The sequence below is a fragment of the Artemia sp. Qi Xiang Cuo genome, chromosome 11, assembly GCF_049724085.1.
Source record: "Artemia sp. Qi Xiang Cuo chromosome 11, ASM4972408v1, whole genome shotgun sequence".
Classification (NCBI taxonomy): domain Eukaryota; kingdom Metazoa; phylum Arthropoda; class Branchiopoda; order Anostraca; family Artemiidae; genus Artemia; species Artemia sp. Qi Xiang Cuo.
Genome location: NC_142804.1, coordinates 35,466,288 through 35,479,710, shown reverse-complemented (window position 1 = coordinate 35,479,710; position 13,423 = coordinate 35,466,288). Strand labels below are relative to the sequence as shown.

General features: G+C 32.2%; 1 protein-coding gene across 4 annotated transcripts in view; it reads right to left on the bottom strand.

Moving 5' to 3' along the window:
* GatA (glutamyl-tRNA(Gln) amidotransferase subunit A, mitochondrial) overlaps nt 1-12,522 on the bottom strand; it is a 136,625-nt gene extending 124,103 nt beyond the window's left edge. For 2 of the 4 annotated variants that reach the window (XM_089096737.1, XM_089096740.1), the window contains exon 1: nt 12,176-12,312. In XM_089096737.1, coding sequence (XP_088952863.1) covers nt 12,176-12,212 — 37 coding nt within the window. In that variant the 5' untranslated portion in view covers nt 12,213-12,312. Of the gene's footprint in view, nt 1-12,175; nt 12,313-12,433 lie in introns of those variants that run through there. The other 2 variants (XM_089096739.1, XM_089096738.1) reach the window with 2 other exon arrangements.
* Nucleotides 12,523-13,423: the final 901 nt, after the last annotated feature.

Here is a 13,423-nt window from a genome sequence, read left to right as displayed (position 1 = left end):
GCTTCTAAAAAAAAATTGGGAAAATTTTGAGTTTGGGGGGAAGGGGGATTTCAAGAACATCTTCCTATAACATAATTTGTCCTCTAAAGTTGATTCTGATGTTTGCAGCGCTCAATGTCTTAGCGCTTTATAAATATTTTAAAAAGCTTCTAAAGTAAATTTGGGAAAATTTTGAGTTTGGGGGGAAGGGGGATTTCAAAAACATCTTCCCATGACATAATTTGTCCTCTAAAGTTGATTCTGAAGTTTGTAGCGCTCTATGTCTTAGCGCTTTAGAAGTATTTAAAAAAGTTTCTAAAATACAATTTTGGAAAATTTTGAGTTTGGGGGGAGGAGGGATTTCAAGAACATCTTCCCATAACATAATTTGTCTTCTAAAGTTGATTCTGATGTTTGTAGCGCTCTATGTCTTAGCGCTTTATAAATATTTAAAAAAGCTTCTAAAGTAAAATTTTGGAAAATTTTGAGTTTAAGGGGACGGGGATTTCAAAAACATCTTCCCATGCATAATTTGTCCTCTGAAGTCGATTATGATATTTGTAGCGCTCTATCTATTAGTGCTTTAAAAATATTTAAAAAGATTATTAAGTATAATTTTAGACATTTATGAGTTTTGGGGAGGGGGGATTTCAAAAACACTTCCCATGACATGAATTGTCTTCTAAAGTCAATTCTGATGTTTGTAGTCCTCTATCCATTAGTGCTTTAGAAATATTTAAAAAGCTTCTAAAGTAGAATTTTAGAAAATTTTGAGTTTGGGGGGACGGGGGATTTCAAAAACATCTCCCATGACATAAATTGTCCTCTAAAGTTGATTCTGATGTTTGTAGCGCTCTATGTCTTAGCGCTTTAGAAATATTTAAAAAAGCTTCTAAAGTATAATTTTGGAAAATTTTGAGTTTGGAGCGAAGGGCGATTTCAAAAAAATTTTGAATTTGGGGGGAAGGGGGAATTATATTAGAATTAATTTGGCCTCTAAAGTCGATTCTGATGTTTTTAGCACTCTATCTATTAGTGCTTTGGAAATATTTAAAAAGCTTCTAGAGAAGAATTTTTGAAAATTTTGAGTTTGGGGGGAAGGGAGATTTCAAAAACATCTTCCCATGTTATAATTTGTCCTCTAAAGTTGATTCTGATGTTTGTAGCCCTCTATGTCTTAGCGCTTTAGAAATAATTAAAAAAGCTTCTAAAAAAAATTTTTGGAAAATTTGGAGTTTGGGGAGAAGGGGGATTTCAAAAACATCTTCCCATGACTTAACTTGTCTTCGAAAGTCAATTCTGCTGTTTGTAGCCCTCTATCAATTAGTGCTTTAGAAATACTTAAAAAGCTCCTAAAGTAGAATTTTGGAAAATTTTGAGTTTGGGGGGAAGGGGGATTTTAAAAACCTCTTCCCGTGATATAACGTGTCCTCTGAAGTCGATTCTGATGCTTTTAATACTCTATCTATTAGTGCTTTAGAAATATTTTAAAAGCTTCTAAATTAGAATTTTTGAAAATTTTGAGTTTTGGGGGATGGGGGATTTCAAAAACATCTTCCCATGACATAAATTGTCCTCTAAAGTTGATTATGCAGTTTGTAGCGCTCTATGTCTTAGCGCTTTACAAAATTTGAAAAAGCTTCTAAAGTAGAATTTTGGAAAATTTTGAGTTTGGGGCAAAGAGGGATTTCAAAAACATCTTCCCATGACATAACTTGTCCTCTATAGTCGATGTGATGTTTGTAGGGCTTATTGTCTTAGCGCTTAGGAATATTTAAAAAAGCTTCTAAAGTAGAATTTTGGAAAATTTTGAGTTTTGGGGGAAGGGGGAATTATATTATAATTAATTTGGCCTCTAAAGTCGATTTTTATGTTTTTAGCACTCTATCTATTAGTGCTTTGGAAATATTTTAAAAGCTTCTAGAGTAGAATTTTTGAAAATTTTGAGTTTGGGGGGAAGGGGGATTTCAAAAACATCTTCCCATGACATAACTTGTCTTCCAAAGTCCATTCTCATGTTTGTAGTGCTCTATGTCTTAGCGCTTTAGAAATAGTAGAATTAAAAATTCTAAAGTAGAATTTAGGAAATTTTTGAGTTTTGGGCAAAGGGGGATTTCAATAACATTTTCCCATGAATTGTCCTCTAAATTAGTTCTGATGTTTGTAGCGCTCTACGTCTTAGCGCTTTAGAAATATTTAAAAAAGCTTCTAAAGTAGAATTTTCAAAAATTTTGAGTTTGGGGGGAAGGGGGATTTTAAGAACATTTTCCCATGACATAATTTATCCTCTAAAGTTGATTCTGACGTTTGTAGCGCTCTATGTTTTAGCGCTTTAGAAATATTTAAAAAAGCTTCTAAAGTAAAATTTAGAAAATTTTGAGTTTAAGAGGAAGGGGGATTTCAAAAACATCTTCCCTTACATAATTTGTCCTCTGAAGTCGATTCTGATATTTGTAGCGCTCTATCTATTAGTGCTTTAGAAATATTTAAAAAGCTTCTTAAGTAGAATTTTAGACATTTTGAGTATTGGGGAGGGGGGATTTCAAAAACACTTCCCATGACATAACTTGTCTTTCAAAGTCAATTCTGATGTTTGTAGCCCTCTATCAATTAGTGCTTTAGAAATATTTAAAAAGCTTCTAAAGTGGAATTTTAGAAAATTTTGAGTTTGGGGGTAGGGGGATTTAAATAAAACTCTTCCCGTGATGTAACGTGTCCTCTGAAGTCGATTCTGATGCTTTTCGTACTCTATCTATTAGTGCTTTAAAAATACTTTAAAAGCTTCTAAAGTAGAATTTTTGGAAATTTTGAGCTTGGGGGGAAGGGGAATTTCAAAAACATCTTCCCATGACATAAATTTTCCTCTAAAGTCAATTATGACGTTTGTAGCGCTCTATGTCTTATCGGTTTACAAAATTTAAAAAAGCTTCTAAAGTAAAATTTTGGAAAATTTTGAGTGTGGGGAGAAGGAAGATTTCAAAAACATCTTCCCCTGAAATAACTTGTCTTCTAAAGTCAATTCTGATGGTTGTAGCGTACTATCAATCAGTACTACAGAAATATTTAAAAAGCATCTAAAGTAGAATTTTAGAAAATTTTAAGTTTGGGGGGAAGGGGGATTTCAAAAACATCTTCCCATGACATAAATTGTCCTCTAAAGTTGATTATGCAGTTTGTAGCGCTCTATGTCTTAGCGCTTTACAAAATTTGAAAAAGCTTCTAAAGTAGAATTTTGGAAAATTTTGAGTTTGGGGCAAAGAGGGATTTCAAAACATCATCCGATGACATAAATTGTCCTCTAAAGTCAATTCTGATGTTTGTAGTACTCTATGTCTTAGCGCTTTAGAAATATTTAAAAAAGCTTCTAAAGTATAATTTTGGAAAATTTTGAGTTTGGGGCAAAGGGGGATTTCAAAAAAAATTTGACTTTGGGGGGAACGGGGAATTATATTAGAATTAATTTGGCCTCTAAAGTTGATTTTGATGTTTTTAGCACTCTATCTATTAGTGCTTTGGAAATATTTTAAAGCATCTAGAGTAGAATTTTTGAAAATTTTGAGTTTGGGGGGAAGGGGGATTTCAAAAACATCTTCCCATGACATAACTTGTCCTCCAAAGTCGATTCTCATATTTGCAGTGCTCTATGTCTTAGCGCTTTAGAAATAGTATAATTAAAAATTCTAAAGTAGAATTTTGGAAATTTTTTAGTTTGGGGCAAAGGGGGATTTCAAAAACGTTTTCCCATGACATAAATCGTCCTCTAAAGTCAGTTCTGATGTTTGTAGCGCTCTATGTCTTAGCGCTTTAGAAATATTTAAAAAAGCTTCTAAAGTAGAATTTTGAAAAATTTTGAGTTTGGGGGGAAGGGGGATTTCAAGAACATCTTCCCATGACATAATTTGTCCTCTAAAGCTAATTCTGATGTTTGCAGCGCTCTATGTCTTAGCGCTTTAGAAATATTTATAAAAGCTTCTAAAGTAAAATTTTGGAAAATTTGAGTTTGGGGGAAAAGGGGATTTGAAAAACATCTTCCCAAGCATAATTTGTCCTGTGAAGTCGATTCTGATATTTGTAGCGCTCTATCTATTAGTGTTTTACAAATATTTAAAAAGCTTCTTAAGCAGAATTTTATACATTTCTGAGTTTTGGGGAGGGGGGATTTCAAAAACACTTCCCACGACATAAATTGTCTTCTAAAGTCAATTCTGATGTTTGTAGCCCTCTATCCATTAGTGCTTTAAAAATATTTAAAAAGCTTCTAAAGTTGAATTTTAGAAAATTTTGAGTTTGGGGAGAAGGGGGATTTCAAAAACATCTCCCCATGACATAACTTGTCCTCTAAAGTTGATTCTGATGTTTGTAGCGCTCTATGTCTTAGCGCTTTTGAAATATTTAAAAAAAGCCTCTAAAGTAGAATTTTGGAAAATGTTGAATTTGGGGCCAAGGGGGATTTCAAAAACATCTTCCCATGACATAAATTGTCCTTTAAAGTTGATTATTTAAAATATTTAAGAAATATTTAAAAAAAGCTTCTAAATTAAAATTTTAGAAAATTTTTAGTTTAAGGGGAAGGGGGATTTCAAAAACATCTTCCCATACATAATTTGTCCTCTGAAGTCAATTCTGATATTTGTAGCGCTCCATCTATTAGTGCTTTAGAAATATTTAAAAAGCTTCTTAGGTAGAATTTTAGACATTTTTGAGTTTTGGGGAGGGGGGATTTCAAAAACACTTCCCATGACATAATTTGTCTTCTAAATTCAATTCTGATGTTTGTAGCCCTCTATCAATTAGTGCTTTCGAAATATTTAAAAAGCTTCTAAAGTAGAATTTTAGAAAATTTTGAGTTTGGGAGGAAGGGGGATTTTAAAAACCTCTTCCCGTGATAAAACATGTCCTCTGAAGTCGATTCTGATACTTTTATCACTTTACCTATTAGTACTTTAGAAATATTTTAAAAGCTTCTAAAGTAGAGTTTTTGAAAATGTTGAGTTTAGGGGGAAGGGGGATTTCAAAAACATCTTCCCATGACATAAATTGTCCTCTAAAGTTGATTATGATGTTTGTAGCGCTCTACGTCTTAGCGCTTTACAAGTATTTAAAAAAGCTTTTAAAGTAGAATTTTGGAAATTTTTGAGTTTGGGGCAAAGGGGGATTTCAAAAACATCTTCCCATGACATAACTTGTCTTCTAAAGTCAATTCTGATGTTTGTAGCGCTCTATCAATTAGTGCTTTGGAAATATTTAAAAAACTTCTAAAGTAGAATTTTTGAAAATTTTGAGTTTGGGGGGAAGGGGGATTTCAAAAACATCTTCCCGTGATATAACTTGTCCTCCAAAGTCGATCCTGATTTTTGCAGCGCTCTATGTCTTAGTGCTTTAGAAATATTTAAAAAACTTCTAAAGTAGACTTTTTAGAGTTTTTGTGGTTAAGAGGAAGGGGGATTTAAAAAACATCTTCCCATGACATAAATTGCTTCTAAAGTCAATTCTGATGTTTGTAGGGCTCTATCAATTAGTACTTTAGAAATATTTAAAAAGCTTGTAAAGTAGAATTTTTGAAAATATTGAGTTTGGGGGTAAGGGGGATTTCAAAAACATCTTCCCGTGATATAACATGTCCTCTGAAGTCGATTCTGAAGTTTTTAGCACCCTATCTATTAGTGCTTTAGAAATATTTTAAAATCTTATAAAGTAGAATTTTTGAGTTTGGGGGGAAGGGGGATTTCAAAAACATCTTCCCATGACATAACTTGTCCTCCGAAGTCGATTCTGATGTTTGTAGTGCTCTATGTCTTAGCGCTTTAGAAATAGTAGAAATAAAAATTGTAAAGTAGAATTTTTGAAATTTTTGAGTTTAGGGCAAATAGGGATTTCATAAAAATCTTCCCATGACATAAATTGTCCTCTAAAGTCAATTCTGATGTTCATAGTGCTCTATGTCTTAGCAATTTAGAAATATTTAAAAAAGCTTCTAAAGTACGTAGAATTTTGAAAAATTTTGAGTTTGGGGGAAGGGGGATTTTAAGAACATGTTCCCGTAACATAATTTGTCCTCTAAAGTTGATTATGATGTTTGTAGTGCTCTATGTCTTAGCGCTTTAGAAATATTTAAAAAAAGCTTCTAAAGTAGAATTTTGGAAATTTTTGAGTTTGGGGGGAAGGAGGATTTCAAAAATATATTCCCATGATATAAATTGTCCTCTAAAGTTGATTCTGATGTTTGTAGTGCTCTATGTCTCAGCGCTTTATAAATATTTAAAAAGCTTATAAAGTAGATATTTGGAAAATTTTGAGTTTGGGGCAAAGGGGGATTTCAAAAACATATTCCCATGACATAAATTGTCCTCTAAAGTAGATTCTGATGTTTGTAGTGCTCTATGTCTTGGTGCTTTAGAAATATTTAAAAAGCTTTTAAATTAAAATTTTGGAAAATTTTGAGTTTGGGGCAAAGGGGGATTTCAAAAAATTTTGAGTTTGGGGGAAAGGGAGAATATTTTAGAATTAATTTGGCCTCTAAAGTTGATTCTGATGTTTTTAGCGCGCTATCTATTAGTGCTTTGGAAATATTTAAAAAGCTTCTAGAGCAGAATTTTAGAAAATTTTGAGTTTGGGGGGAAGGGGGATTTCGAAAACATCTTCCCATGACATAACTTGTCCTTTAAAGTCGATTCTGATGTTTGTAGCACTCTATGTCTTAGTACTTTAGAAATATTTTAAAAAGCTTCTAAAGTACAATTTTGGAAAATTTTGAGTTTGGGGCAAAGATGGAATTCAAAAATATTTTGAGTTTGGGGGGAAGGGGGAATTATTGAAAAATTAATTTGACCTCAAAAGTCGATTCTGATGTTTTTAGCGTGCTATCTGTTAGTGCTTTGAAAATAATGAAAAAGCTTCTAGAGGAGAATTTTAGTAAATTTTGAGTTTGGGAGGGAAAGGGGATTTCAAAAACATCTTCCCATGACATAAATTATCGTCTAAAGTCGATTCTGATGTTTGTAGTGCTCTATGTCTTAGCACTTTAGAAATATTTAAAAAAGCTTCTAAAGTAGAATTTTGGAAAATTTTGAGTTTGGGGGGAAGGGCGATTTCAAGAACATCATCTCATAACATAATTTTTCCTCTAAAGTTGATTCTGATGTTTGTAGTGCTCTATGTCTTAGCGCTTTAGAAATAATTAAAAAAGCTTCTAAAGTAAAATTTTGGAAAATTTTGAGTTTGGGGGGAAGGAGAATTTCAAAAACATCTTCTCATGACACAAATTGTCCTCTAAAGTAGATTCTGATATTTGTAGCGCTCTATGTCTCAGTGCTATAGAAGTATTTAAAAAAGCTTCTAAAGTAGAATTTTGGAAAATTTTGAGTTTGGTGCAAAGGGGGATTTCAAAAAAATCTTCCCATGACATAAATTGTCCTCTAAATTCGATTCTGATGTTTGTAGCGCTCTATGTCTTGGTACTTTAGAAATATTTAAAAAGCTTTTAAATTAAAATTTTGGAAAATTTTGAGTTTGGGGCAAAGGGGGATTTCAAAAAAATTTTGAGTTTGGGGGAAAGGGAGAATATTTTGGAATTAATTTGGCCTCTAAAGTTGATTCTGATGTTTTTAGCGCGCTATCTATTAGTGCTTTGGAAATATTTAAAAAGCTTCTAGAGCAGAATTTTAGAAAATTTTGAGTTTGGGGGGAAGGGGGATTTCGAAAACATCTTCCCATGACATAACTTGTCCTTTAAAGTCGATTCTGATGTTTGTAGCACTCTATGTCTTAGTACTTTAGAAATATTTTAAAAAGCTTCTAAAGTACAATTTTGGAAAATTTTGAGTTTGGGGCAAAGATGGAATTCAAAAAAATTTTGAGTTTGGGGGGAAGGGGGACTTATTGAAAAATTAATTTGACCTCAAAAGTCGATTCTGATGTTTTTAGCGTGCTATCTGTTAGTGCTTTGAAAATAATGAAAAAGCTTCTAGAGGAGAATTTTAGTAAATTTTGAGTTTGGGAGGGAAAGAGGATTTCAAAAACATCTTCCCATGACATAAATTATCGTCTAAAGTCGATTCTGATGTTTGTAGTGCTCTATGTCTTAGCACTTTAGAAATATTTAAAAAATCTTCTAAATTAAAATTTTGGAAAATTTTTAGTTTGGGGGGAAGGGGGATTTCAAGAACATCATCTCATAACATAATTCTTCCTCTAAAGTTGATTCTGATGTTTGTAGTGCTCTATGTCTTAGCGCTTTAGAAATATTTAAAAAAGATTCTAAAGTAAAATTTTGGAAAATTTTGAGTTTGGGGGGAAGGAGGATTTCAAAAACATCTTCCCATTACATAATTTGTCCTCTGAAGTCGATTCTGATATTTGTAGTGCTCTATCTATTGGTGCTTTTGAAATATTTAAAAAGCTTCTTAAGTAGAATTTTAGAAATTTTTGAGTTTTGGGAAGGAGGGATTTCAAAAACATCTTCCCATGACATAACTTGTCTTCTAAAGTCAATTCTGATGTTTGTAGCACTCTATCAATTAGTGCTTCAGAAACATTTAAAAAGCTTCATGAGTGCATGGACCTATAAAAATAAAAACATCTTTTCATAACATAATTTGTCCTCTAAAAACAATTTGGATTTTTTTACTGGTCTATCTCTTGTCAAATCCTTTCCCTAATTAATAAAGTTTAAATGGCTTATCAACACTGAGTTGTCTTCTACCCCATGGCACCTGCATGCTACTGTTAAAAGGGGTTATGATAAGCAAAGTTGTGACATCACAAACAGGTTCCATAAACAATGTCAGCTAGATAGTAAATAAGTTAAAGGAATAGACTGTTAAATAAAAATAGGATTTTGGAATATATTTTAATGATCAAGGTTAGCTGAAGCTATGTAAGCTGAAGTTGTGTAAGGTAAGCAGTGATTTATAATTATGATAGTAATATAGGATGAAATGTGAGCTAAAACAACTACTAATGCGCCATAATATACCATTATATAGAGGGGAGAGGAGTGGAGGTAGGTACTTCAAAGTACCTTCCCGGGAAATACCTTAGCATGTAGATCCATCCCTGAAAGTTTCATTTTCCTAACCCAACCCCTTTCCAAGATAGCCAAAAGTAACTAAAGTTGAATTTTACCTCATTAATTAGAATCACTCGATGTGGAATACACCCTTGCTGAAATTGGTTCCCAAAATCAGCTACATGTGCCTAGCCCTTTAGCTAAACTAGCATATATGGCCCACTAGAAATTTACCCTGAGATTTTCTTAAAATGTTGTCACCATAAAGTTTGTCTGTTTCTTATTTGAATTTATTCTACAACCTCTTTCTTTAGGTGAATTAAGTCCTTACACAAAAATTCATGGCAAAAATTATGTTCCTACCTTCACTTTATGGCTTTTATGTTATTTTATGGCTTTCCAGTACTAGAACTTGATTTTAAGCATATCTGTAGCTTTTTTTAGAGTCAAGAAAGTGTTGCAACAATTTTGAGTCAAGGATTGCTTTTGTAGAAGCATAGTAGATAAATTTTTCACCAGTTTGAACATTGCATAGCTTAGGCCTATAGTATAGCCTAGTATAGGACAGAAACTTATCAAAGAGATCTACTAGTAAATTTCCCATTTTAGGCCTAATGCAATTTCTATATATAATTTGAACTTAGGCATACCCCCTCCCCCCTTATGAGGACAAATATGGCTCTGCTGTATATACAAGTTTTCTGATTTTGTTAAAAAAAATTTAAATGGCTTTATAACCAAATATCATGATATATTCCCTTCTTACCTTGATGGTTTGGTAAATTTTTTGTTGTTCATATTATTGATGTATGTATAAAGTGAACATACCACTTAATGCCTTTTTTTTTATGTTTGTCTATGCATAGCTTATTGGTATTTTTATTACCATTTCTTTACTTAGAAAAAAAAAATGAGTTTTCAGGATTTTGCAGCACTCACCACCCACCATTCAAAAGTGGGATAGCAAAGTAGCAATGCTACTTGGCAGTTTTCAAATTTCCTGGCAGATTTTGTTTTAAAATACCATTTTTACATATAAAGATAATTTTTGCACAAAGAAAAAGTGTCACAACACAAGTTTTGCTCTGCCATGCAAGAAGTGTGGTAGCATAGTAGCAATGCTACTTGACAGTTTTCATGACCTAGTAAAATTTATTAGCAGATTTTCTCTGAAAATACCAGTACTTCCAATATCCCCAAATTTTTGGTGATTTCCCAAAAAATCAATATTCTCGAAAAAAAAATTGGTTCCCCAAAAATCCTCTTTTGTTCAGGGTTGCCATCCCTAGTGACAATCCACCTCTAGTAGCTATTACTTTCACTTAACTTGACCTAATTTTTTCACTGTTTTCCAAAGTTTTGTCGTAATTATTTACTGCACATCAAATACCAGACACAGATCATTGAATTACTGACCTTTCATCCTATTCTTGATAAGCATAATGTTTATAAGACTATACCATCTCATCAAAGATCCTCTTGTGAACTGTGGTGAAGAATTTCATTTGAACATGTTTACAGTGCATACATTCAATATAATTCTGAGCATAAATGTCAAGAGGATTATTTTAGACAGCTGGATTGTGAATTTAAATTTTGTTTTCTTTTGCTATGCTGTCTAATTTTCAAATGTCTGAAAATATAGGAGAGATTGTTTGAAAAACTTTACTAAAAAGAAGAAGGAAAGGTATGGCACCAACGCAGAGAGGGGGAGGGGATTTTTTAATAAATTTGGAGTTATTTTCATTATCAAGCAATAAATTTGATGAACTTACTCCTTGAGACCTTTTTTTATGCTGTTTCAAAATATAACCATTGTTTGAATAAGAAATTAAATAGACCCTTTAAAATGATACCCTTTTCTTTTATTTTCTGCAATTTAGTCTAAGTCTTATTTTCTTTTACTCTAGGTTTTGGGCATAATTTATTAATTTAAAAACATATTAATTGAATGTGTGATAGATGAAAGGGTACTTATGTGTTATATTGCCAACACTCAAGTTTATGTAAAACTCAAGAACAAACTGGTTTTATCTGTCTGTATTCAAAAACAATTAGCTTACTCTCAGTGGAAAACAAGTGGTGGGTGACATAATACATTAGAATTATATAACTTGGGTTAGATATTTGCACATTAGGTGTGGAGGTTAGGTTTGTTTAGATCAGGTTACCCCTCCCACCACCCCATCCACCTCTAATATTCAAATATATAGCCCAAATGGTCAATATCTACAAAATCATATTATTGAGTTAGGAATAAAGTTAATACACCATTTTATGCCTTTTTTTATGCTGATTACAAATATAATAAGCATTTATATTGGAAATGAATTTCAGCCCCCCCCCCCCTATATAGGTACTAGGCTATACCTAACCCAACCTAACCTAACCCTTAATTGGCATATATAGGGGGGGGGGGGCTGAAACTCATTTCCGATAGAAATGCTTATTATATTCGTAATCAGCATAAAAAAAGGCATCGAATGGTGTATTCACTTTAGTCCTAACTCAATAATATGATTTTGTAGATACTGACCGCCCAAATTTGTTTCTAAATTATCATATTTTCATTGTGGTTTGGTATTTTTCATTAGGATTAACCTAACTTGTGTATTTCCCTCCTCACTATTGCTACTCTGGTGCCCTCCCCCCTGCACTACTTTTGGCAGGTGTCCATGCTTCATTGAGTGGTTCAACTGCAGGCTAGGATCTTTTTATGGTCTAGGAAAGATGTTAAGTAAGTGAATGAAATTTTACAGAGTAGATATTCTGCTCAAATTAGGGCATTATAAATTTTCTTAAATAAATAGGCCTATCTCCACAGCTTCAAATGCTTGAGCAACTATTAACCCTATATGAAGGCTAATCCTAAGATAAAAATAATAGAATAAAAAAAAGTGGTAGATTTTGATGTGCCATTCAAAACTTTTTCTAAATATAATCTTCTTGCAGTAAAAATTGCAGCCTCTTCTGTCTGTCCCTCTTAATGAAACAGTATATTCAAATTTGGGGAATAGTTGATTAAAAAAGAAGAAACCCCAAAACATGATTCATAAAAATCGTATATGATAGCCAAAAGTAAAAATTTTGTTTTTATTTTCAGATTGTTTTCTTGTAAAGTTTTATATTATTTTCAGACTAGGCCTATTTTTTTTTCAAACAGTTGGTCTTTATTTCTTACTCTTGTACCTGATATCTGTGTTTGAAGATTAATCAAACAATTCATGGTAATGAACTATAAGTAACTCAACCCAACAGGAACCAAAACTCTAAAAAAGAGCAACTACAAAACAAAAAAAGAGCTGTTTCCGTTTTTGATATTCTTTTTTTTTACTAGGCTAGGTGATGTAGTTCTTCTGAAATATCTCTCCTCACAAGACTTAACATTGATGAGTGAAAAAACAGGCCTATTTGTTTTAGGAGATGGCAAAAGCAAATGATTTTTACCAAAAGAGTCTAAAATGACACCTGTATTTGTTGGAAACTTTTCAGCTTGTCAAGTGTAATCAAGCATAGCCTAAAGGCTGCCAGAACATCAAAATCGCAGAAAATTCCGCTGTAGCCAATAGTGTTTGGACCTCAAAAAGGAGTCCGTTTTTGGAAGCTTGGAGTAGGAAAAAAATTAAAATTATCAGTGTTTAAGCCCACTTAGTCTCCCCTTGTGAACATGTAGGAATTACCAGGTTAAAGTAGAACTACATAAGCTCTAAGAATAACTATGTGGGTGTTCTTTTGCGTTGTTGTTCATTTTGTGCTTGAATTTCTTGTTTATTATAGCAACACAAGCTCCTACAAGTTGAAGATGAGACCATTTCTTATAATTTTTTTGATGAATAAATTGAAATCAAGTATTATGATTAGTTGTTTTTATATTTTTATTATTTTAATATACTGTATATTTTTTTATGATTAATTATGATTTTATCAAAATATGATTTACAAATTTGCTTATTTAGGTGAAGCTGACAACTCAGGAAATAATCAGTATTTAATCTATTGTGCCAATTCATGAAAATTTAAAAGAAGGAGGTAAATATATTGTTTGTTTCAATCTAGGGGGTAATTTTGTGTGTATTTTTTCAATAATAATATATAACGAAATTTCGAAGTGTAAGGGATAATCTTCCCAATTGGCGCCACTGTACTGAATTAACTTTAAAAGACAAAGATTTTCTTAGGAAAGTAAAGACCAAAGTTAAAACTTAAAATGAACAAAAATTATTACTTCACAGCCTATCTAACATATATCAATAAAACTAATGCAAATAAACCAACTGGGGATATTCCCCTATATTTGTAGGATTATAGAAAACTAATGCTTTACTGAAGACACAAAACAGTATAGGATCTTTGGTACGGTAAAAAATATTCTTTTACAAGCACTTTTAACTGCATAACATTAAGGCATTTTTAAATTGTTGTTTTATTTTCATTTGT